The 25,825-nt window shown below is 47.8% G+C and overlaps 1 protein-coding gene across 6 annotated transcripts in view; it reads left to right on the forward strand.

Moving 5' to 3' along the window:
• Tbx4 (T-box transcription factor 4) overlaps nucleotides 1–9,733 on the forward strand; it is a 30,618-nt gene extending 20,885 nt beyond the window's left edge. For 4 of the 6 annotated variants that reach the window (XM_046423282.2, XM_046423278.2, XM_046423280.2 and 1 more), the window contains 4 exons: nucleotides 3,879–4,031; nucleotides 5,031–5,119; nucleotides 5,220–5,455; nucleotides 7,729–9,733. In XM_046423282.2, the coding sequence (XP_046279238.1) occupies nucleotides 3,879–4,031; nucleotides 5,031–5,119; nucleotides 5,220–5,455; nucleotides 7,729–8,348 (1,098 nt within the window). In that variant the 3' untranslated portion in view covers nucleotides 8,349–9,733. The remainder of the gene's footprint in view (nucleotides 1–3,878; nucleotides 4,032–5,030; nucleotides 5,120–5,219; nucleotides 5,456–7,728) is intronic. The other 2 variants (XM_046423279.2, XM_046423281.2) reach the window with 1 other exon arrangement.
• Nucleotides 9,734–25,825: the final 16,092 nt, after the last annotated feature.

A 25,825-nucleotide genomic window follows, 5' to 3' on the forward strand; every position in this document is an offset into this window, starting at 1 on the left:
GCACTTATCACTAGTTACTGAGCTTGTTGAGAGCAGCATGTGCCCTCTCAAAGGCCATTTGGAAGCTGCTCAGAACTCTGTCTCCAACCAGCTGTGTGTCCTTGGGCAAGTCATGCTCCCACCCCAGGCCTTCTGTTCCTCATCTGTAAAAATAGGGAGCTGGACTAGAATGATCTCTATGGTCTGCCTCTCCATGCCCTAATGTTCTGTAATTCTAATGGTGATAAATATGGATCTCGGTGGCAAAGCACGCTATGCTGAGCTCTGGAGGAGATGGATGTTTGGCGCTATTGCAATTGTTAAAATAGAACAGGCTCCTGAATGAGGGCCAGCACATAATGAATCCCATTTCTGTAAAACAATGATGATGATGGGCCCAGCCGTGTAGTGGGTTTGTTGACGTGGCTGGCCCATTTGGCCCGATACCCTGTGCAACAAATATAACTGTGAGACCCTGGCAAAGCAGTTTAATGTGGAGCCTGAGGAACTCCCGAGCAAAGCCAGGTATGTGAGTCATCCAGTTGGTTTCACATTCTCCCAGGCTGATGGGACTAGGGTTCAAGTTTACATTTGCATTGGTTCAGTGGGTAGGACTTTTTCTAGACACCTGTCCTGGATTCCAGACCATCAGAGTTGGGAGGGGTATTGGGGGCCACTTAGCCCAAGCCTCCACTTTATAGATGGGGACCTCAGAGGCTGGAGGGGAAGAGCCTACTCTCAGGACTTGCAGCTGCTGAATAGAGATCCATAGAGTCTTCTGGATCTTCTTGACTTCTCTGTGGCTGATTGTACTCCCCTAGCTCCCAGCTGGTTGTGGGAGGACTGGCAGTTTCTTTTTTCCCAGGTTTCCCTGCCAGCCTGTGTGATTCCCTCTGAAGAGGTGTGTTTAGCAGCCTCTCTTTTCCCTCATCAAGGTCTTCGTCTCATGGGCCTGTATTCCAAGGGGCAAGAGGGACCCATCAAAGCTGGCATTCTGAATATAAGGCATTTACTGAACCCTGAGTACTGGCTGTGGGGCAAGGGGAGGGAATATCCGGGGCCTGCTCTCAAGCAACGTCTAGTTTCCCTGGGATCTCCAGAAGGTTCTAAGTGGGAGGTGTAGCAGGTGAAGATGAAGAGGCAGTAGATGGCGGTGGGGAGGAGGCTGTCACAGCAGCTCAGCCAGAGATAGGCCTGGACCAGGGTGCACAGAGGGAATGGAGGCTTTTTTCATAGGCTTCCAGGACTTGGTCACTAAGTGGACCTGGAGGAGGGTGACAGTGAGGAGAAGGGGAGTTGATGGAGATGCCTAGTACTTTGATTAGACTTGTGATTGCTCAGCTGTCACAGGAGCAAGGTGGCTTCTGCCATTGGTCCTAAGAGTCCCGCACAACTTCACTGAAGGATACTGCCCTCTGTTTGGGATTCTGTCAGCCCACTGTCCTTATTCTCCCTTTGGCCACCCTCCTAGGAGAGTTCGAATGTCCAGGCACTGGTCCTGCATTTGGGGAGCTCTGGCCTGGGAGTGCTTGCAGGATTTTCTGTGCATGTCTTCAATCTCAATTTTTGACCTGAAGGATGCCTTAGAGATTATCTTGTCTCTAGTGAGCTAAGTAAAGACCAGAAAGAGGGGCTTGCTGACATTCCCATGAGGGTTTGCAGTCATGGCCTAAATCTTCTGACTCCTGCAGCTCCACCTAGATCCTGTATTGGGGCCAAGGAACCTGGAGGTGCAATAGGAATAAAAGATGTAGCTCTTTCTCTGGAGAAGTCTATAGTTCAACTGAAGAGACAAGAAGAAATGGGGAGGGGCTCAGGCTGTGGCTCAGTGGTAGAGCACTGCCTTGCATGTGTGAGGCACTGGGTTCAATTCTCAGCACCACATAATAATAAATAAGGATACTGTGTGTTCATCTACAACTAAATGAATATTTAAAAAAGAAAAAGAAGAAAAGGAGCAGGCACTGGGATCTGGGAAGCCTTCCAAGTTGGGCCTTCCTGGAAGAGAGATGGGCCCAGAAGGTGAGAGAATGAGAGAGGAAGTCAGCACAACAGAGGAAGTGCATGCACAGAGGTGCAGAGGCAGGAATCTGGGTGTTCTTGGAGACACCTAGGCCGCCTCTCAGGTATTCAGCTGCTGGGTCTTAGGGAACTTAGGGTCATTGTGGGATTTTGCAGCATGGTGAATAGTGCAGGGTGACAGAGTAACCTGCAAGGGCTGGGAGGTGTTTCCCTAAACTCAGCTTCTCCCCTATAGGAACATTCCAGACTCCTGGAAAAAGACAGATGTCAGGCCTCCTCTGTAGGGCTTAGATCTTCAGCCTCTGAGTTTCTCATCTGACAGGCCCCAGCTACGGGACCTGGTTTTGGATTTGGGAAGCTCTGTACTTGCCCCAAGAGAATCCACAGGTTTGTCGCTGAGGAGTGGTGACTAGTGGAGAAAGCAGAAAGGCTGGCTCCTGCTGACCAAAGTTACTAAGCCAAACTGAGGAGCCCAGGGAAGGCCAGAGCCTGCAGCCAGCCCCTGGCCCACCCATCTTCAGCAGAGGTTGCTCCTGGGCTGTCCCAGCCTCCAAGGCGTGATGGGTGTAGAGCCATCCTGGACTCAGACTGCAGCCAAAACTTTCCACTGAAGAGCCTGACTGGCCTTTCTTTTGGCAGTCTGGTCACCAAGGAGTTAAATCTTTCACTAGGCTGCAGCCACAAGCCTAGCCCCTGAGAACCTGGAAGGGTGGGAGCCATCAGAGGCAACCCGAGGAAGGGGCACCCCCAGGCAGAAATAAAGGAGCCCAGTGAGCTGTGGGACCTGAGAGCCAGCCTGACCAGCACGGAAACCAAAGGGTTAACAGATGTAGTGGTGCTGATAAAATGCCCCAAATTCCTGGTCCTGCCTCCCATGAGGAGGGTGTCTGGCAAATGTCAACGATAAAAAATACATTTTAATGGCACATGATGCAGTCGCTACCGTGGGGCACCGCCAAGTGAGGCAGGTTTGGAGCAGCAACTACTGTGTGTGATTCCCTGGGCTTCAGCAGCCGAGACTCCTGGGCACTTTGCTAAGCTTTGACCAGTTGGAGTGACGTACATCCCCTGGTCCATGGCCCTTGGGTGCCTGGGGCCTCTGGCATTATTGTAGGAACTTCTCTTGGTACTGAGATCTCTGACCTATGACGAGCTATCCTCCAGCTTGGGCAGGGCTGGGGGCAGGATGGGTTGGTGTCCCTGCAACTCCCCCAGCAGGCCTCTGTGAATGCTGAGAAATGCTTACCCAAATGAGCAATGTGATGAAAACAAAGTGGGACATCTTTCTCAGCCTCTCCCCTCTCCTCCATCCTGCAAACCCTTGGGCTCTGAAGCTGTCTTTGTTGCCAACAAAGTTAGAGGAGTCAGCCAAGCACTCATAGTGGGCCTTTCCAGGAAGGCAGGTCACATGCAGGCAGGGTGGGAAGTCAGTCTGGAGGGAGACACTGGAGGGAGGTAAGTTATGTACGATGATCCCATTTTACAGATGTAAAAACAAGGCTAAGAGTAGTTGAATGACCTACTTAAGGTCACTCAGTGAAGTCAGCAGCACCCTGAACTTCTGCTTATAACTCAAATTTCCCCCTACTGCACTGTGCTGAATTCACAGGCTTTTAAGCTGTGGAGGACACCAGGGAGGTCCTGGGAGCAGGTGTTAGTGCTGGGACAGAGAGGCTAAGTGGGACTGTGGTGTGGTCTTGGGGCCTGGGGGCCTGATTTATTACTGGGAGCTTCAGGGCCTTTCCAAACTCAGTGCCTGTGGTTAGGCCCTGGGTCCTGGGCTTTTAGGAGGAGGAAAGCCAGCTCTGGGCCAGCTGAACAAGGTCAAGAACCACAAGGTAGGGACCAAAGCTCACAGTGAAACCCTTTTCTTTCAGATCATCCTCAATTCCATGCACAAGTACCAGCCACGGCTACACATCGTTAAGGCTGATGAGAACAATGCTTTTGGTTCCAAAAACACGGCCTTCTGCACCCATGTGTTCCCAGAAACCTCCTTCATCTCTGTGACCTCCTACCAGAATCACAAGGTATAGCCACAACCCTGCAGGCCCCACCCAGCATTAGCCACTGCTACAGAGAGACCCAGTGAAGCTGAGGCAGACCCAGGCAGGGGCCTCAGAAACCCACCACATCCCTCAGAGCAGTGAGCAAATCAAGTGACGAACAGAAAAGACTAGACACAAATCTCTAGCACAAAGTGATCCTGATCTTTGTACTTGGGGGATGAACAAAGTGCAGAAGGCAGGATGGCTGTTTCCTGCTGGCTGGAGCTGTGTAGCCAAAGTGAGGAGCTAGGGAAGGCCAGAGCCCACAGCCAGGAACTGTGAAAACCAGGAGCAGGGAGCCTGTGTGTGGTTTGAGTCTTAGGCCTTTCTTTATCCTGTGATCTTCTTCCTCCAGGTACATCCAAAGGTAGGATTCTAGGCCTGCAGAGGGAGGGTAGTGGATGAGGAGAGGTGCCTGGGATGGCCTAGCCCACCTCCCACCCTGCCCCGTCTCCAGCCATCGCCCTGTAGGTCCTGAGTGGGCCACTCTCCTGTCTCTCTGCTCTGTCCACCTCACCCTTTTCAGAGGGCTTCTCACATGCACACCCTTGGACTGGCCAGGCACAGAGAGGCCATTGGAAGAGGGCCATAGGTTGTGGAGGCAGAAGAATGGCAAGTCAGATTTGCATTTAGAATGATCACTCGGAACCTGTTGTGGCAGTTGCACTGGACATGGGTGACATTTGTAGGAAGCCTACTGGGAAGCTATTACAGAGACTCAAGAATGACAGCTGAGGGACTGTAGCCAGGTGATGCTGGAGAAAGACTAGGAGGGACCAGAAGAAGCAGAGTGGAGGAGAGCCAGGGACGAGCTACATGTGAATGGCACGGCCAAGGACTCCCAGCTGGCTTAGGACTAGCCGTGTGACTTCCCCAGAGCCTGCCTGAGTTATCAGTGTGCCTGGGCTGGGGGAGGAGGGTCACAGGCCAGCCCAGTCCTCTCTCCTCCCAGCGACTCTACTGTGTGTCTTCTTCTGACAGATCACACAGCTGAAAATTGAGAACAACCCTTTTGCCAAGGGATTCCGGGGCAGTGACGACAGTGACCTGCGTGTGGCCCGGCTTCAGAGGTGGGGCTGCCCCAGCCCTGGGATGGGGCGGGCAGACTGGGTAACCCTCAAAGCATCTTCACTCTCTTCCTGTCTCTCCACCTGTGCTCCCCCCCTCCAGCAAAGAGTATCCTGTGATCTCCAAAAGCATCATGAGGCAGAGACTTGTGTCCAGCCAGCTCTCGGCCAAGCCCGACGTCAGCCCCCTGCACGGTGCCCACCAGGCGCTGCAGCACTACCAGTACGAAAATGGGGCCCACATGCAGTTCGCTGCGGCTGAACCACAGGACCTGCCTCTCAACACCTTCCCCCCCCAGAGGGACTCAAGCCTCTTCTACCACTGCCTCAAGAGACGAGGTAGTGCTCCTGATCCAGAGGCCCTCCAGGGCGGGAGTAGGGGTGTCCCCCACTGTACGTGGGAGCCAGCCTGAGGCTTAGGGACCATGGCCAGCCTCAGAGCCACCTTCCCCTGCACAAGAACTCTGGTTCTCATCTTTATGTGGCCTTCAGAATCCTCACAGACAGCTTGTGGCCTTGGTGTCCCCAGATGCTGGCCCCTTGCCCAGTTCCAGGTGCTTTGCAGTCACTACTGTGGGAGCCTTCCCTGGGGGAGGCAGGAGATACAGCCAGCAGGGCTTGGCCTAGAAGCCAGGAGGAAGCTGAAGCTTCCCAGGCCACGGGTTCTTAGACCCCGGCTGTCATTTGTGAAAGCAGACCGAACCCTGGAGCAAGGAGGGTCTCAGCCCTGTGGCGGGGGGCTCTCCACCTCACCTTGCCAGGCTCCTGCACAGGCTGCCTAGGAGCTGCAGGGAGCTATTGTGAGGCAGATTGGGGGCCAGGAAGATAGGCAGTGGCACTCTGGGTGCCAGGCTCCTTCCCAAAGAAGAGCCCTGAACTGGGAACCATAATGTTCACGCTTTGCTACCAGGACTCACCCTCCCCATGGACAGAGTAGAGATAATTAGTGTTGCCTTTCCAGAACACCTCACCTCGCCACTCACTTTCTCTTGGGAATGAGTCATGGGGAATTTTGCTTGCAATCCAGAATGTGACTACCCGGCAGAACTCGTAGTATCCCCTGCACGAGTCCCATTGACCTCAGTGACCTAGAGTAAGGGTCAGCAGACTGTGGACCTTGGACAAAGTCCTGTACACCATGGTCTTTACAGTTTTAAGTAGTTGAAAGAAGTCAAAAGAGTACTTCATGATAAGTGAACATGATTTGAAATTCACACTTGAGTATCCGCCGACGTTTCACTGGAACACAGCTGGACTCATGTACTTACATATGGCCTCAACTCTGCAGCTTTCCTGGGACAACAGCAGAGTTGAGTTATTGTGACACATACTGTATGGCCCACAAAGCCTAAAGTATTTACTGTCTGGCCCATTGCTCATTCCTGACCTAGAGTGACTAGGTCACCTTCCAAGTCCAAGAGCTCAGTCCAAGCAGAAAGGAGGAGTTTGGCAAGAAGAGGGATGGATGAGGGTGAGAGAGAGTCCGGTGAGAGAAGGAGCAGGTCCCGCCCCCCCCCCCCCCCCCGTAGGTGAGGCACCTTCAGAAAGGCCAGAGGGCCAGCTGAGTGCAGGCTTTGAAATTACGCCCCCCCCCCCCGTCCCAGGCCCCCCTGCCCTGTGTACACACACAGCTCCCAGAATGAATCCCTGGAGAAAACAGGAGGAGGGAGGCCAAGATAAGCTGCAGAGAAGTGTTCTTACATTTGTTGAGTGGGCCGCTACTCCAGCCCTTAGGCCTGGGTCATCCCAGGATCTCAGGGGAGAACATGTCATTCCAGAGAATTCAGCCCTCCCTAGACATGATTTGTGGCATCTGATGTCATCTTTCTCTAGAGTATCAGCTCAGCCTGAAAATTATGTCATCCTTTTCAGTTGTTATCAGCTGTGTTTCTTTTAATTTTTTTATTCTGGGAATTGAACAGAGGGGCGCTGTACTGCTGAGCCACATCCCTAGCCCTTTTCAAAACAAGAGAGGGTCTCACTAAGTCGCCAAGGCTGGCCTCAAACTTGCAATCCTCCTGCCTCAGCCTCCCAAATCGCTGTGATGGCAGGTGTGCGCCACTGTGCTCGGCTTGTTCCTTGATTACACAGACACTGTTACGATGGGATCTGTGTATGGGTGTTCTGTGAATGCAGCAGGGTTAACTTCCTCTTCTAAAAACAACAGAATCTGGCCTGCCACTAGCCTTGGCTTATTGAGGCCCTCCTTAGGAGTTGAGGGTTGAGGCAGAAACATTGTGGCCTTAATTTTCTGGCTGGTTCAGACAGATGTGGTCCCTGGGCCTGGTTTGGCCTGGCAATTGCCTGCACTTTCCTTGGCCAGGGCCAGCCTCATCGAAGAATGCTGGTGCACACTGGGGCCTCTTCCCATCCCCAGAGTCAGGCTGGCAGAGGATCAAAGCTGTGTGCTGCCTGGCTTAGCACATCACTCAGTGTCCAGTGATGTGGTGTCCCCCACGGCCTTTGAGTAGGCTCCATAATCTGACCACGTCTTGGCTGCCACCACCTTATAAAAGATGGAGCTGATTAAGATGATTCTGGGAGTGCCACTTGGGGCAAGGGCAGGTACTGAGTGACAAGCCACTCTTCCTGATTGTTTCTTTGTCTTCCAGCAGACAGTGCCCGCCACCTGGACTTGCCCTGCAAACGGTCCTATCTAGAAGCTCCCTCTTCGGTGGGGGAGGATCACTATTTCCGTTCCCCCCCTCCCTACGACCAGCAGATGCTGAGCCCCTCCTATTGCAGTGAGGTGACCCCCAGAGAAGCCTGTATGTACTCAGGTTCAGGGCCTGAGATTGCCGGGGTGTCGGGGGTGGAGGACTTGCCCCCGCCTCCGCTGAGCTGCAACATGTGGACGTCCGTGTCCCCATACACCAGCTACAGCGTGCAGACCATGGAGACTGTGCCCTACCAGCCCTTCCCCACGCACTTCACCGCCACCACCATGATGCCTCGGCTGCCCACCATCTCTGCCCAGAGCTCCCAGCCACCGGGAAACGCCCACTTCAGTGTCTACAACCAGCTGTCACAATCTCAGGTCCGGGAGCGGGGACCCACAGCCTCGTTCCCTCGAGAGCGCGGCCTCCCCGCCATGTGTGAGCGGAAGCCGCCCTCGCCACACCTGAACGCCGCCAACGAGTTCCTCTACTCGCAGAGCTTCTCCCTGAGCCGGGAGTCCTCCTTACAGTACCATTCAGGCGTGGGGACTGTAGAGAACTGGACTGACGGATGACTCCCCGGTCTCCTCCACAGCCCCAGGACCTTGTCAATCCACCATTAACCTCTGTGGGTGGCCCGCGCCACCAAGGAACGCGGGGAGGTATTTCAGAGGGTGCGTGGGCCTATGTGCTTGTGCCTGCATGGATGTATCTGGGGAGCATCAATCTTCTGACACATCTGAGGCCATGGCAAAAAAAAATTTGAGTTATTTAGAGGTCTTAATAATATAATCTGATTCACTCAGGGGCCGGGTGGTGAGGTCTCTACCCCAGGGAGAGAGTCTCTGCTGGGGCAGGAGGCCTCTGTGCACACCTTAGAGTTCCTGGCCTGTCCCTTGCAAGGGGAGCTGCAGATCTTGTGGGGTTGGGAGGCCCCTTTCTCTGGCTTCTGGAGGTTCTGTGAGACTTATTGAACCTCAGAGTGTGCTTTGGAAGTACAGCCGGCAGCTCAGTTAGTGGCCTGGGCGTTGACTTCCAGAGCTCAGGGTCTGCAGGATGATTTTCAGGAAGGGCCATGGGTATTTTTAAAGTGGGGTTTTTTTTTCCTTTTTTTCCTACAACAGGAAGAGAAATATAACTAATAGCATCTTTGTCATCTTTCAGGTTTTGTTGTCAAGTACAAAGCCCTTCCCCCTCCGTCCCCAACATGCAATCTCTTTCTGGTATATAAGACTTGGCCTGCCAGGCACCTTGTGCACCCTATGGTCAGCAGCTGTGAAGCGCACCTCAACTGGCAGCATCCCCCAGAGACCACATCAGAGCTGATGTCAGGCAACTCCTGGGCCCGTTCTGCTCCCAGAGAATTCATGCCTCTGGAGCAAGAGCCCAATAGAAAAAAAAAAAAAAAGCAAACTGACAAAAATTCATTTCTTTTGGTCAGTCCAGCCAATGAGCTCAGAGGAGCAAAGATAATTTTTCTGCAGTGGGGTGATCTCCTAGTCTTTGGCCCTGTTCTTTAGCATTGAACGTCACCAGACCATTGGGGTGGCTGGTGTGAACTCGAAATCAGATTTGGGAAATCACTAAACTTTTTGCATGTTGAATAGCTATTTATATATTATATAAATAAATAAAAAAATATATATTATATATCTCACAAATGCAGGCCACATGTCAAATTCAGCTTTGCTTTTTTGCAAATGAATAAACTTAATAAAAATTAATGCTGGAGGGGGTATTTTGGAAAGACATCTATTTAAATTTTTATTACATGTTTGATGTTAAAAACTAAGAATGGTTTAGATAAAAACATATATATTATATAAACACACACTATGGATAAAGCTTTATTAGAAAACACATTAGCTAACAGGTGATATGGAACTTCAAGTGTTTTGTTATATAGCATGGACATTTTATTTTACATATCAGAACATAAAGCCATCTTACAACTGTGAAATGTGTGGTTACTCTTTATTACTGACTTGCCATTTCTTGACCCAGCAATGACTGTCTGCCTCCCCCTCTGCTGGTATTTTTTCTTGAGTGCCAGGTGGGGCCCTGAGTGCCTCTGAGCTCAGGGTAAAGGAATATAGGACCCATGGACAGCTGTACCTTTGATCTCGTGCTATTCCCTGGGTTATGGGGCTGGATTCCAGGGCCCACAAAGCCCCAGAAGTGTAGCACAGGCAGTAAGAATCTGTTACCTTTTAGCAGTTGACACAACCTGGCGATTTGGGGAAGTGTTCTCATAAATAGAGACTTCTTGGTGGGATTCATGCAGGTGTTTTGGAAAAGGAACTGAAGAGCAGGTTAGAGTCAGCCTGGGGCTTCCTGGAGCCGCCAGATGTGTGAGTTCATCAGCCACTTTCACTCCTGGCAGAGCGCTCCTCCTGCCTACTCCTTTGCCAGATCTCTTGGCCATAAGATGGAGACAGGATGAAATCCAGCCCAGGTTCACCCACTAGATTAGAAGAGAAGTAGGTGCAGGAAGGTGCTGTGGGGTCGCCCTCCTCACCACCCTTGGCCTTTGCCCTCATGGCCCCTTCACCAAAGCTGCTCAACTTTGTCCGCCATCTTCACTGAAGGTGGGTCTGGAAACCCAGCAGAACGGAGGGAAGGGTAGGGTACCCTTTAATCATCCTCCTCTTCAGGACTAAGAGATTTCCTGCTGGGTAAGAAGTCAACCTTGACTGCTGTCTCCCCAGAGTCCTTCCTTTGTGGGTTTGAGATGCTCTCTGGCTGAGCTTCTTCCTGCAGAGCAGAAGGCCAAGCTCCCTCCTCCCTTAGCTGTTGGCTCCCACCTTGGGCTCACTGGTCACAGAGAAAAACTTAACCAAACTTGCTCAGGGGCAGGGAAGGGGTGTCTTCCTAACTCACACCTGTCCTGCTCCTTCTGCAAACAGTATCCCACTGGGGTGGGATTCACCACAGCTTCTAGGACCCAGGTGGAGGGCTAGATGCAGGTCCACACATCTAGGACCAGGTTTCCACTCTCCAAACACTCAGTTGGCTGAGTCTGAGGAAAAGAAAGCCACTCCTTAAGGGGTATCTTGCTTTGAGGCAGCCTGCAGCTTCCTACCAGCTTTCTGGGAAGCATGAGCTCCCCTGCCTGCCCCACCTGGGCATGGCAAGAGCTGGGCCTGCAGCGGGATTTGTAGAATGTTCCTGCCCCTCTGAATCAACAACTCAATAAAAAGGGGGCACGTGGGATCTCCTGGAACAAAGGGCACCATTCAGTAGCACCAGCAGGTCATACATCATCGGCCAGAAGCCTGCCACATGACAAGTGTCTGCTGTGCCCAGCCTGGGAAGGGAAAAGAAGCCGATTACCGTTCATCTGTGTGGCCACAGGCCGGCGGCCTCCAGTGCTCTGCTGCTAGCTCAGGGACAGGCCTCTCAGGGCAGCTCAGCCACCTAACGGTCCTCAGCAACAGAAGAGCCTGGAAAAACAAAAGGGAGAAGAAAAGAGAAGCTGGGTCAGACTGACAAATTGTTAAAAAACCAAACCAACTTCCAGCCTCAGCTGGGCCCCAGAGGGTCAAGAGGCCTCGGCTCACCCCACTAATGGAGCCTGCCGGAGGAGTAGCAGCCTGGCCTTGCAGTGTCTTATCTTACAACATAAAATTAAAACCCACTTAAAAGGCCGGAGGGCATGTTAACATTCCCCCTGCTGTCTAATTGAAGTAGTTCCCAGCGCCAAAGATTTCACTTGAAAGATGTCTCCCTCCAAGCCCAGGTTCTCCTGCTCACTGGGCCTGGGAATGGGGGCAGGGCAGGGGAAGAGAGATTGTCATTTCAAAGACCTGCACAAGCTCAGGCTAGAAAAGCCCCGCTTCTGCTCGCAGCCCCCCACCCAGGCGGCAGGTGGCGACAGCAAAGGTTAGAGCAGTCTGGGTTGTTTTGTATTTTTAAAAAATTTACAAATTCATTAGTAGTGATGTCAGCAGAGGCCAGACTCCTGACAAGAAGTCCTGGTAATGATTCAAATATGGCGAACCCTGCAGTGAAACCTGGCAGCTCCTGCAGCCAAGAGATTTCCAATCCATCCCCCAACCGCCCCTATGCAAATATATTACAGGTCTCCAAGGCATACGGAATCAATCAGGGACATCCTGTAAAGGTGATGAACTTGCACTGGTCATCCTGAGTAATGGGAACCAGTCAACCTGAGGCTGGCTGGGACTGAAAGCCAAGGTACAGCTATTAAGCAATTGTGCACAGAACAAAATGGCAGAGGGGCCGGGTAATCAGTTCAATTTCGATGGGCAGCCCAAGAAACTGCAGCGTCTGTCGCAGCTGATTAGAGGGGGCTGCACTGGAGCTTTCAATGTGAGCCCATCACAGATCAGAAACAGGCCTGGATGAAAAGGGAAAGAACCGTCTCCTGAGAAGCAGGCGATGAAGGACTCTGTTTTATGTGACTTGTGTTCTTCCTTCTCTCCTTGAAGAGAGAGTAGAGAAAAAAAAAAGCCAGCAGTTTGGAGATTAGATAGTTTTCTTTTCAGCCATTTATCATTATGAAGGAAAGTAGACAGGGCAGGGGCAGAAAAATCTCCAGTGGGATTTCTGCAAAGTCTCACTAAGAAGGACCAGGTTTACACTCCACAGCTCAAACCGCCCCTGCCTGTTACCACAGCCTGACGGGGTCTGCGGATCATCCAGGGTTCCTCTTCTCCAACCAGGGCAAACAGGCCCCAGGGCTTGGAGGATCACGGAAATTCTCCTGCAGAAATTCCAAACCACCAAATTGTATCATTTGTGAAAATTAAAGGCCGAGTCAGAATAATGGGGAGAGGAGGAAAAATGAGAAAGGAAAAGATGAGAGGGTCATGCAGGTTAGGCCCCTGCCCAGGTCAGAGTAGCAAGGGCCCCTGCTGTCAGCACTGACCCCAGACAGATGACAGCCCCTGCAGCCTGCTGAACAATTCTAGGTGTGGACTTGGTTGTTACATTCTCTGGTTCAGGACCTCAGGCAGGTAGAGCAAAGAGCCTCCACAGGTATGGCGGCCATGAAAGGCCATCCTGTGGCCCTGTGGAGAGATGGGAGAGGCTGCCAGCAATGGAGGCAGAACCAGGGGGGAAGGGTGCATCCTGGAGCCAGAGTTGGGGCATAAATTCCTGGGGCAAGGGGGATCAGGGCTGGGATGTTTGGAGGTGAAGGAAGAGAGGCCAACTTAACTAGAGCATGTGATCAGTTTTTAGAAGATGAATCATTAACCTAGACAAAACCAAGTTCACTAATAATCTAAAAGAAATTCAAATTAAAGTGACAGTATGCCACTTTTGTCCAGCAGATTTGCAAACATTAAAGGAAAGATGTGGGAGTCTCTCTGTTATTACTGGTTGGAGCAGATTTCAGTTTTTCTGGAAAAAAATTTTTTTGTTAGTGTGGACAAAAGCTCTAAAAGTGTTCATAGCCTAAATAAAATAACCAGCAAATGTGGACATAAGTCAATGCTCTACAGAGTTAATTGTGTCATGTTTTTAGTAGTCCCAAATCGGCAGAAAGTAAATCGGTAAATTACAATGCACTCATTCTGGAATTGAAATTGTGTTTGCAAATGTTTTAATGACATGGGAATTGATTTAAAATTAAGTGAAAAAAGAGGATCATAATATAGAGTATGATCTCAAGAACATTTGAAATGAAAAAAAAAAAAAAGATTGGTGTAGCCAAACCATACATTATTAAATAGCAATTTACAAGAGAATGAAATACATATATCCATGGTGCATTATGTGGGAAAAAATAGTCTGAATAATGTGTGTGGATCAAAACAAAGCACAAACTTTTGTATGTGCCCACACTTCTGTGTGGGGGATGTATATGTGTGGTGTGTATTTGTGTGTGTGTGAGCTGGGATCAAATGATTTAGAAGGAACTGATTATGATGGTTCTCCCCAAATCTGTCTTGTGTGTATCACTTCTGTAATTAAAATATGTAATTAAAGAAAAAAGAAAAATTTGTTGTGCTTGTAAGAAATCCCTGAAGAAAAAGAAGAAAGTCTAGGAGAAACTGGGCTCCAGTGTTAATGGCAGCCGGGCGCAGTGGTACATGCTTGCGATCCCAGCGGCTCAGGAGGCGGAGGCAGAAGGATCATGAGTTTATAAGCCAGCCTCAGCAACTCAGTGAGGCGAGACTCTGTCTCTAAATAAAATACAAAAACAGAATGTGGCTCAGTGATTAAGTGCTCCTGGATTCAATCCCTGGTACAAAAAAAAAAAAAAAAAAAAACCCGCTAACAGCAGTAACTATAGAAAGTGGTTGGTGGGCCGCAGGGGGCTCCCATGGACAGGTGGCTTCAGGGTTGCCCACCCTGTTCGTTTTCCTCTTGACTCCCTGGCTCTTCTTTCCAGAAGCTTCCTATTCTGCCAGGCTTTCAGAACTGCAGCTAGTGGAGGTCTAAGGCTTTAGCTCCTCTCTTACTGAGAACTCTCCCTGCATGATGCTATCTGTTCCCACAGGTACCCATGAACCTCAAGTCTGGTCTCACTTCCCTCTCCTGAGGCTGTCTCCTGGTCATTTCTGCTTAAGAGACCCGCATTGTGGACTTAGCTCAATGCTCTAGAGTGCTCATTGTGGTATTATTTTTAATAGCCCCAAATCCGCAGAAAGTAAATTGGTACATGATGATACCCTCGTTCTGGAAGAGCAGTCATTGAAATCATGTTTACAAAGAGCCTTTAATGACATGGGAACTGGCTGAAAATGAGGGACCTCCATCTCACCCTATTCAAACCTGAACCCAGAATCTCCCTCCCCGCCTCCCTCACGCTCTGTTTTGATAAAGGGCACCTTGGACCAAATGTCCAGTGGCTCAAGTAGGAAACCTGATCTTGGTGCTGGCTCTTTCCACTCCCTACCAGCTCATCCCCAAACACTCGCCAAAGGCCGATTCTACCTCCTAAAGCTGCGCTTCTGTCTTCCATCAGGTTTGGCAGTGTCTGCCATGGTGGCAAATCCTTGGGTCTGGGTGGTTCAGACATGTGGAGCCAGACAACTGCCCTGGCAGATGACACAGAGCTGCTCAAGAATAGGAGTGTCTCTGTTTTCAGCCTGGTGTGGCTGCCTCCTTGGGTGTGGTGAGGAAGCAGGGCGCTTGGCAGCTCATCTTCAGGATCACAGGCGACCCCCAGGGTCACAGGCTGTTCAAGCACCCTCTGCCCTGATGGGCCTGACCCAGGGTGTGATGCTCACACTGACAACTGACTTTTATTCAGTTTGGTCCAGACATTCTTTAAGCCTGCTTTCCTCCTTACCAGTTGAGGACTTGAGTGTTTTGGATGGTTGGTTGTTTTTGCAGTACTGAGGATCAACCCCTGGGCCTTGTGCATGCTGGTCAAGTGCTCTACCACTGAGCTCTATCTTGCCAGTACATTTCTTTCTACACCTTTACCAAGAACCGGATCTGGCCTTCACACACCCAGCTGGTCTCCCCCTCCTCTAGGCCAGCGCTGGCTCACTGAAGACGCACAGAGCATCTGTGGTTGGTGGGACAAACTGCACCTTGAATCAGAAATCTTGGGTTCAAGACTTGGCCCTGTCACCTTTTGGTTTGTGCCTTTGAGCAATGCTATCATTATCTGTGTCTGGTCAAGAAATTGGAGATGTTAATGTCTGATAACATCCTTTCTTGGAAGCGGAGATTTCATCTACGTGAAAGGATCTGGCACAGTCTCTGCCCCCAATCTTCTAACACTAAATAGATGCTCAACAAATGCTGTTCCCCTCTTTACTACCTCCTTTAATGACAGGCCAATGCTCCAGATTTCAGACTCAGAAAATGAGGGTTGACTCTGAGCTCTTCGAACTTTATTTTTCTCATCCATAAAAGAGGAAAAGAAAAATAGAATTTCCACTTAATTTGGCAATAATCAGCCATCAGGCACTGGGTGGCACTCTAATAATGATCTCTAGCCTTCCAGACAAATCAAGAAGACAGAGATCATCACTACTACCTCACAGAAGAGGAGATTGAGGTCAAAGAGGTGAAGAAACTTGCTCCAGGTTGTGGGCTAAGGGTCGGAAGTAGCCTCAGGCCCAGAAGCCTCTGACCCAAGCTATTGCTCTATGTCACTATAGCCACCTTTATTACCATTATCATCACTGTGCATACGGTCACCTGTCCTGTCATGCCTTTTCCCTTTTCCTCTGAGGCTGCTGGACTTAATAGGTGTGGACAGACATTATCCTTTTAGAGGGTAATAATCCACAGTTACCTGCATAACTGTTCCACATTGCTCCCACTCCATAGAGAGGAGGCTGATCCCAGGAGAGGGCTGTTCTTGCATTAGTTCTCACCCTCTGCACTGGATGAGTGGGCTTGATCCAAGCTAGCAGAGTCAATAAATAATTCAGGTACCTCTAAAACAATTGATTGAGGTGTTTTGGGGAAGGCCCTAAGCCCCTCTTGGCTCTGTTAGGATTGATGCAAACTATCTGAGCTGCTTTAGTAGCATTCAAATGCAGCACGGCAAGAGTCTTCTTCAGTCTGGTGGCCTGGCCTGGACTGAGAAGCCACAGATACCACCTCAAGGCAGTTGATAGACCTGAATGTACCCCTGACACAGCATGCCATGCTCGGGCATTAAGCTTTGGCCTGTCCCATCAGACACATGAAGGTAATGAACTTTGGCCTTTTTTTAAAATCAATGTAGAGCAGTGAAAAAGTTTGGGACTGCATGCAAGGTGACATGCACCCAGTCCCAGGACTGTCACATGCTGGCTTCCTCTTCCCTCCTCCACACAGCTCCTTGCATCCCTTGTAGTGCTACAGGACTTCAAGTTCAAGAATAATGTCTGCAACTGTGAATTCCTTAGTTATAACGGGGCTCTGTCTGAATCTATGGCAGGACTTTCCAAAGTAAAGGGAGGGAAATACTAGACCTTCTTTTACTTATTTATTGAATCATATCCTTTTCAAATAGCTAATATGTCATGCAGTTTTATATATGAATAATTCGTAAGTAGGTTTATAAATAATATATTGACAGTATGTGTTTGAAAGTGTTTTGCTGGAGGGAGGGGAGATCAAGCAAGTGTGGAAATTCCAGGGGGATGGAGAGATCACCACGGGGCTCTGATGGCAGGCCTCAGCCTCTGCCGCGCCTCTGATGCTCTAGGCTCTACGCCATGCTCCTGGAGATGGCTTACAGGAGCTTTGGGCGAAGAAAGACCTGGTCAGGTAGTGGACAGAGAACAGGCCTGGAACTTATCACTTATTCAACATGTGCCTAACCTCTGTGAGCCTCTATCTCCCCGCATGTTATTTAGGGATAATAGAACACTGCCCATCTCCTCAGGCCATAGATGAAATAATATAGATACCTGTGAGCTCCATCCAAGTTGCTTCCCTTTCCCCGGTATGGGATGCCAGTCTGCACGGGTTTCATTTGAGATGCTTAAAAGATGTGAGACACTTTTTTTTTCCCCCTGGGAAATTCTATTTATTGCTTTTCAGGGCTTTATGGCTTCTCCTGTCTCCCAGTTAAGCCTCCTTCACTAGATGCCAAAGCCTAGGTCTGGTGCAGCTGGGTGCCCCATGCCAACTGCAGGCAGCAGGAAGGCCACGCTGGGAAAAATCCTGCCTGGCCTTTCCGGCCCTCTTGGCATCTCACACTTCCAGGGGATTGGGGCTTGACCAGGGTGCAGGACAACCAGCGCTCCAGGACACTGAGGGAAGGCTTCGCCTCCAATGGAGCACCAGCCACCTTCACCAGTGCCTCCAGGAAGGGACAGATTAGGGTTCGCTCCCTCATTCAAAGTCCACTGTCAAACTTGGGGACACCACGAGTAAATCTATTGCTGAAACAAAGCCCCAGCTTTGCCACTATCTCGGATGCCTCGAGCAAGTCCCTAAGTCCTTCTTGGCCTCAATTTCCTCAGTTATAAAAGGGGATGAGTAATACCTGGACTGCCAACCTCCTAGGTGGGGTCCCTGGGCCCAGTGGGTTGCTTCTGAGTGAAAACAGTAAGAAATGAACAGGATTGCAATTATTAAGTTTCCTGGCCCAGTTAGTACCCTGTTCTGCATTTCTGTATTTTCATGAAAAACAAAAGCAAAACAAGTCCCACTACTTTTTATAGACCAGGAAGGGGACCAGTCACCACGACACTGACCAGTGTCCTCAGCTCCAAGAGGCGGGTGATTTAGCATCGGCACCTGCCTTATTCCCATCCTTGTGCTGCCTGCATCCTCCTCGGCTTTTGAGAAGGTCAATTTCCGGCGCACACAGAAAAGCCTGTGGCTGAGGTTGGGAACAATCGGCCACAGTGCTCCTCTTGCACTGTTGATCCTTTCATTTCCTCCACAGACTCCTGCCGGGGACTCAGTTCTGAGTTCTGCCCTGCTCTTTTGGACTAATCATTTACAACAGCCCTAAGCGCCCGGGCCCCCTCTCTCACTTTTGCTGTCCAGCTACTGCTCCGTATGGTAAGATGGCTAATTGGGACGTGATCCCAGCCAAATGGCAAGACAGATTCAAGGAGCCTGTTCACTGGACCTTAAATATCCTGCCCACAACTTTACAGCCCAGGCAGCCATGGAGGAAGCATGAGTCATAGCCGAGAGGTGAGGCTGCTGCTTAGGAAGGCCTCCGCAATGACATTTTTCACGCTTCTAATAAACCACTGTATTATTAGAATCCACCAAAGCTGAATTTAATGGAAGTCTCAGGCCCTAAGGCCTGCATTTTTCTTTTGTATTGCAAAATGAAACCAACTGGTCCAATTCAAATTAACCCCAGAAAATGCACAGATTTTTAATTATGTTTCTTTCACTCTTTTTTTTTCTTCCTTTTTCTTTCTCTCTCCCTTTCTCCACACTCTCATTTTCAAATTTTGCTGGTGATAAACATCTCTTGGAAGCAGAGGACATGTGTACAAGAGGAAAAAGAAATAAAATAGAAGAAACGTTATCTAGATAGCTATGGATTTTTCTACAGGATTCCTTCAGGACGGTTACTGCTCACCAACACACAAACTTACATTGAAATCAAGAATGAGAAGACAAAAAAAAAAAAAAAATACCAGTCCTTGCAAATTGCACCTGAGACCCAATCTGATTTAAAATCCAATTTTATGAAAGTTCCTTCAATCAGATCTGCTAAAACATGGGCCCTGCACCACACAGGTCCTCCCAAACAAATGATCATTCTAGAAATAATAAGAGGTCAGGTTCTTTATTTTTCAAACTTCTGGGGCTGAACCCTTGGAAACTACCCTGGGGGAGTGGGGGTGGCGGTGGGGGGGGTAGCGAAATGTATTGCACCTGGCCCTCAAATATTCAGAAGTTGCAGCAGCAGGAAATCACTTTGCAGCAGCTTCTGTATTTGCAGGAGCAGTGAAAAGACATCTTTTCCCCCTCGCAGTGATGTTCATAAACAAATGTTCACTTTCCAACCTTCACCCCAATTTGGCGCCTGTTTACCCTACAGAGTCAGTTTTCCAACAGTTTCTTGTCCTTGATGGAACAGAAAGGTACAGGCGCCCACCCTGGTAAGTGTGCTCAGGGCCTTCCAGAAGGTAGGGCAATCCGCCTCTGGGGCCCAGAACCCCGCCTTGAGCTACTGGAACTGCACAGTGACCCAAGATGTCGGGAGGGAAATGATTTCAAGGGCCTTCAGCTTGGAGAGGCAGGGGGAGAGGGGGCTGGGGGCGGCCCCCCGAGGCCCAGAGCTGCCTTTGTCTTCTCAGGGATCAGGCTCAGCTCTGATTCCTGCAGGGAAGTCCCATCAAGGCTGGCCTCAGGCATAAGATCCTAATTATTTGAATGGTATTTGTTTTCATAGCTTTTTTTTTTTTTTAAATGTGTCCAGGTCGAGGGCATTTTAATGCCTTATTAAACAGGGGTTTTTACAGCAGTCTGTCTGTTCAGTCTCTGGGCCCATGCCTGTACTTTGTGTGCAGGGATTTTATCTTTCCTGCTGGCTGAAAATATTTTCCGAATTCCCTATAAAAGTTTTTGAGATTTCCTAAGACAAATAGAGCTCCACCAACTCTAAAGCGATCTCGATGCAGTCGGGAGCTACACCCAGACACACGCAGAACTGCGCTGCGCTTGTGCTCATTAACTGTCCTTCAGAGTGCACGGTTTTGCTGCACAAATGTGCATAAAAAACACAACTCTACCTGGGATGGCTCCCCAGAATCCCATCTTTTACTGGATTCTTCCATCCTCTCAGATGGCTGTGCTGGCTTTGAAGGCGGCATCAATAAAGCCTGTCCTGGCCAGGGGTTTACACAGAGCCAGCAGCAACCAGCTGCAGGGAGGGAGCCCAGGGACCTGTAGCACATCATACAGGGCTGTCAGGAAGACCACCGGCCCGGGTCCTTGACTTTATTGTCCAGTGTTGAAAATTGTATGAAAATGAATCATCTTTTCAGATGCAAGTTGGATTTAGAAAGTATATAATAAGCCACAGGTAAGGTAGTGTGAAAGAAAGAACCAGAAACTTTGAACACAGGTTCAAATCTCATCTCTGGCACAGGGTGGTATGCGATCTTGGGCAAACGGGTCTTAGTTACGTCATTGAAAAAAAGGAGGAAATTATATAAGTCTATATCTCAGGGTTATTATTGACTGTCCCGGATGTGTCTGATTTCTAGGGAAATGACTGGCGCTGGCGTTTGTAAAGAGTAGCCAATTGACTATTTCACAAGGGTTCTTAGGACTCAGCTGAGCAGAAGTACAGCCTTGGCGTGTCCTGACCCTCTGCAAAGGGTTCTGGAGGCAGGAGGAGAAGGGAGGCCTCAGGCCTGAAGGCTGACTCTGGTCCAGATACAGCAGGAAGCTATGGAACCAGAACGTGGACCCAGATCTGACTCCAAAACCTGTTCTGGTTCCACCGTCCAGATCCCAGAAAGTGTTGAAATTAAATATGGAGAATTATGTCAGCTGCCTACAACGTAACCCAATCCTGAACCGGGCCAGATGGGGCTCATTTTCCGTAGGTGGCTTAAAAGAAAAAAAAAAGTTTCCAATGCTGTTTGGCCACTCAAAAGCTCCCTGTGAATTTATATTTTGCTGGGTCATTTTTGATCATCATCCTCCCTCTCAGTGGTGTTTATTTAAAATGACACCTTTAATATTTAAGACAGGGGCTGGGATTGTGGCTCAGCGGTAGAGCGCTCGCCTAGCATGGGTGGGACCCGGGTTCGATCCTCAGCACCACATAAAAATAAAGGCATTGTGTTGTGTCCATCTACACCTAAAAAATAAATACTAAAAAAGTATTTAAGACAGATATAGATGCCCAGGCCGTTGGAATATTCCTGCTTATTCCACGTCTACTGGCACTTAGCAACCAAAGACAGAGGGTTACTTGATGCCTGCAGTGGGAAAGGACTATTAATTAGGGACATGCTTGTGGTGAAAGCCAGTCATTTATTTAACTAAGACTTTCCACTTTCATGGAATCAATGACTACTTTCAATTTCAAGGAATATTGTTCCTTGAAATTCTATTAGATTCCTTTTCAAGACCGCTGAGTCTTTAAAAAAAAATATTACTCTTTCTGATGTTCATGATCTCTGTTTTCATGTATTCAATCATCTTCTACATACTTTAAAATGAGCTCTGGAAGATAATCCTATTATCCAAGGTTCTCAGGAAAGGGGTGACTGATTAAAGTCTGCCATTTATTGACTCTACCTGTAGTTCACAACAAATTTTTTTCTTCTATTATTTTATAATTTTGTAAGAACTCATGATAAGCCAGGCTTTATCGCCAGCTAGACCCCTTCAGAATGGTATTATCTGCTTTAGAAGATGAACCCTTTGTGTTGATATTTCAGCTTGGAGATGATGAAACTATTCAGGAAGTATAAATTCAGATCCCATTCCCAGTGGAGGACAAAATTTGTCTCGTGCTGGCTAGCGGTTTTTCCCCCCATACTTTTTAGTGGTGCATTATAGTTACACATAATGATGGGATCTGTTGGCCCATATTCTCACATGCACATGATATAAAAATATAATTTGGCCAATGTGTTGTTTATATTTTGAGTCATTTGTCTCAGGATTGACTTCTCTACTTGCCCATCCTCCTGTCAGTCAACACTGAAGTCCCTGGCAACCTTGAGGAAGATAATGCTGCATAGCTTCCTACAGGATGAGAAGACCTACCACAATCTATAGCAATTAAGGTAGCACAGCCATGGGCCACTGAACAGAACAGAGAGTCTAGAAACGGACTCACACATATACGATGCCTGAATTATGGAAAAGCAGGCACTGTTTGCAGTGGAAAAGGATGCTGAAGGGTCACTTGGATAATCCGAGGGAACGAAATATGTGATCCCTGACTCACACCATATACACACACAAAAATAATAAATTCCAGATGGATTGTGATCTAAATAGGAAATACAAAACAATAAAATGCTTAAAGGAAAACTCAGAAGAATATCTCTATGAACTTGGGATCAGCAGAGAGACACAAAAAGCACTAACCCTAATGAAAGAAATTGGTCTAGATGGAACTAAAAACTTACATGTATCCAAAGATACCACAAAGATGATGAAAAGCCAACTATAAAATAGAAGACATTTTTAATATTTTGTGGGCTCAAATCCAGAAGAATAACTCAGTAAGAAAAAGGAAGGCAATCCAATAGAAATATAGACAAAAGACTTGCACGGATGTTTGCAACAGAGGACACCTAACTTATCAAAAACATACAAAAAGGTGCTCAACTTCAACAGTCCTCAGGAAAATGCTAATTGGGACTGCAGTGCAATAGGACCTCGCCCCACCAGACCAGCAAAGATGAAAAAAGACAATACTGAGTGTTGAACTTTCATCCACAGGTGGTGGGAATAGGAACTGGCACAACCACTTTGGAAATTATCTGGCAGCCTCCTGAGCTGCTGGGATTACAGGTGTGTGCCACCATGCGCATGCAGCTTAAACTGTCGGTATCCTACAACTCTTTTTTTTTTTTCCAGTTGTTGATGGACCTTTATTTCATTTATTTATTTATATGTGCTGCTGAGAATCAAACCAAGTGCCTCACCCCATGTTAGGCAAGCGCTCTACCACTGAGCCACACCCCAGTCTCTACAACTCTATTTTGTAGGAGCATAGGAATAAGACCTATAGTCAAGCAAAAGAAAGGCATAGACAGGTTAACCAAAACATATGCAGAGAATGCTGGCATTACTTAATTCAACTCCAAGGTGGAAACACTCCAAATGTCCATCAGCCGTATTTTCATATACTACATTATCATACAGCAATGAGAGTGAATGAATCACAACTAAATGCAAAAGCTGAATCTTACAAATTTAACATTAAGCAAAGGAAGCCAGACTTAAATGAGTGCATACCTAGTGTTTTTTTTTTTTTTTTCTTAAATACAAAGTCCAAACATGCAAGAACTAATTTGAAGTTGGGATAGAGGTTTCCCATAGAGGGATGGGCAGGGACTGGGTATATCCCAGGGAGACCTTGGGACTACTAATGAGTCTTTTTCCTGGTCCCACTGATGTATCCATTTTGTAAACATTTATCAAGCTGTATACTCCTATGATCTGAGGATATTTTTGTTTGCATTTACACTTTAAAAACTTTCACTAAAAGTAGTTAATTTTTTGAAATTTAAATTAAATTAATTGGTTTTTGTTTGTTTGTTTGTTTTGCAGTGCTGTGGGTTGAACCCAAAGCCTTGCACATGCTAGCCATGTGCTCTGTCACGGAGCTGCACCCTCAGCCCCCCAAAAGTGGTATTTAAAAAAGAATTCTTAATCAATTAAAAAAAGAAAAAGAAAAAGAAAATTTAAACCTCTTCTCTCATGCCAGATAGTCCCTTCTGTCTCTGAAGATTTCTCTTACTTTTTTGCAAGCTCAGCTTTTATTTAAATGAAAGTTGCTATATTTTTATCCACTTTTTTTTTTTAAATACTGAGGGTTAAACTCAGGGTCACTTAATCACTGAGTCCATCCCCAGCCCCCCCCCCCCTTTTTTGTATGTTATTTAGAGACAGGTCTCTCTGAGTTGCTTAGGCCCTTGATAAGTTGCTGAGGCTGGCTTTGAACTTGTGATCCTCCTGCCTCAGCCTCCTGAGCCTCTGGGATTACAGGTGTGTGCCACTGCGTGCATGCAACTTATTTTTATCCATTTTTCAAGGGTTTTAGAGCAGGAACATTCTCAAGTTCCTTAAGTCAGAATATTGCAAAAGTCAGAAGTCTTCTATGAGGAGGTACTCGATATCAAGTGTCCTCAGGGAAATGCAAATTACAACCACAATGCATACTACCAACCACCACCCCCCCCCCGTTTGTTTTTTAATTTCTTAAGCATTTTTACTTCTCAAATGACCCTGTTCTGAATGAAGCAGGAATCTAGGATGAGTCAACCATGAGGCAAAAGACACTGGTGATTGAGAAGTCTTAAGTGACTGTATATCTCCCCGATTCACGGATGTACTATCTTCCTTGTGTGTTGTGACAGGTGATCTGTCCACCAGCAAGAAGATGAGAGACTTGGGAGAGAGGAAACTTGGTTCTTGGTTAGCAAAAGTTTGCTTTGTCTTTCTCTTGACCCTACGAATGTTAACTCTTACCGTTTTTCCAGTAGATTCCTCTTTTTAAAATTATTTATTTATTTATTTGTTTTTCAGTACTGGGGATTGAACCTAGGGGTGCTCTGTCTCTGACCTACATCCCCAGCTCTTTTTACTTTTTGAGATGGTCTCACTAAATTGTTGAGGCTGGCCTTGAACTTGAGAGATCCTCCTGCCTCAGACTCCTAAGTAGCTGGGATAGCTGGGATTACAGGCATGTACCACCATGCCCAGCCAGCAGATTTTTAAAAAGTCTTTTTATAAAAGGTGCTTAGTTGAAGCAAAGAAACTGAACAGGAAGTTAGACACTAAATCTTTTCTTGTGGAAGTGTTAGGTCTCAGGTTGTGGGGAAAGAGTTAGATGAAAATTTTTGATACAAAAATATTCTCATATTAGTTTGCAAAATGTTTCCTTCTGTTAACTTTCTGAAGTTTTGGTCAAATTGAGAAAAATGCACAAAACAGGATGAATTAGATAGTTTCCACCCTTTTTCTCTGGGCTTAGCTTTCTGGTAGATTTGCATGAGAAACAGAGGGAAGCCAGTCCTAGAGCCTAGGAGCTTGCTACTTAACTGGGGGACTCAGAAGTACATTCACAGTAACAGCAAAATAAGGGGAATGTCAGGCGTGGTGGTGAACCCCTGTAATCCCATCAGCTCAGGAGGCTGAGGCAGGAGGATCATAAATTCAAATCCAGCCTCAGCAACTTGGTGAGGCCCTAGGCAACTCAGTGAGACCCTGTCTCAGAATAAAAAAATAAAAAAGGCTGTGGGGCTGGGGATGTGGCTCAAGAGGTGGCGCACTTGCCTGGCATGCGTGCGGCCCGGGTTCGATCCTCAGCACCACATACAAACAAAGATGTTGTGTCCACCGAAAACTAAAAAATAAATATTAAAAAAAAATAAATAAATAAAATAATAAAATAAAAAAAAAAAAGGCTGGGGATGTGGCACAGTGGTTAAGCCTCTCTGGGTTCAATCCCTGGTACCAAAGAAAACCTGAGGAATAACCACCAGTCAGAACAGGGCCAGGAGGAAAGAGTCTCCTTCCTGTGTATCTCCAGACTTAGCTCTTTCTCTATTTGGGTTTTTATTGTGCGTGGTATTTATTTTAGTAGTTTCCCATTATGTTTTCCAAGTAGTTGTTTCTGAGATGTAGTAGGAAAACAGTTTTCATTTATTTTTAAGTGGCTACTATTACTCTCTTGGGTCCAGTAGTTTGTATGGGGTTTCTTCGAATTTTCTAGTCAGACAACATTATCATTTGCAAATACGGATAATATTTCAACCTCTCTTTCTTCCTTTTCTCCCTCCTTTTCTTACTTTCTGACCTTTTGTTGGATAAAACAAAAAGAGAGAAACCACTAATTTTGCCCACAGTGATAAATGAGTGTAATGACTCAGACCTTCTTGTCCTGACTCGTTTATTGAAATCCTTCTAGTGTTTTATTCTTATATTTTCTTTTACTATGTATTTGATTATT

The sequence above is a fragment of the Marmota monax genome, unplaced genomic scaffold, assembly GCF_021218885.2.
Source record: "Marmota monax isolate L192 unplaced genomic scaffold, Marmota_monax_Labrador192_F-V1.1 WCK01_AAM20220418_F8-fsc00171, whole genome shotgun sequence".
Taxonomy (NCBI): Eukaryota; Metazoa; Chordata; class Mammalia; order Rodentia; family Sciuridae; genus Marmota; species Marmota monax.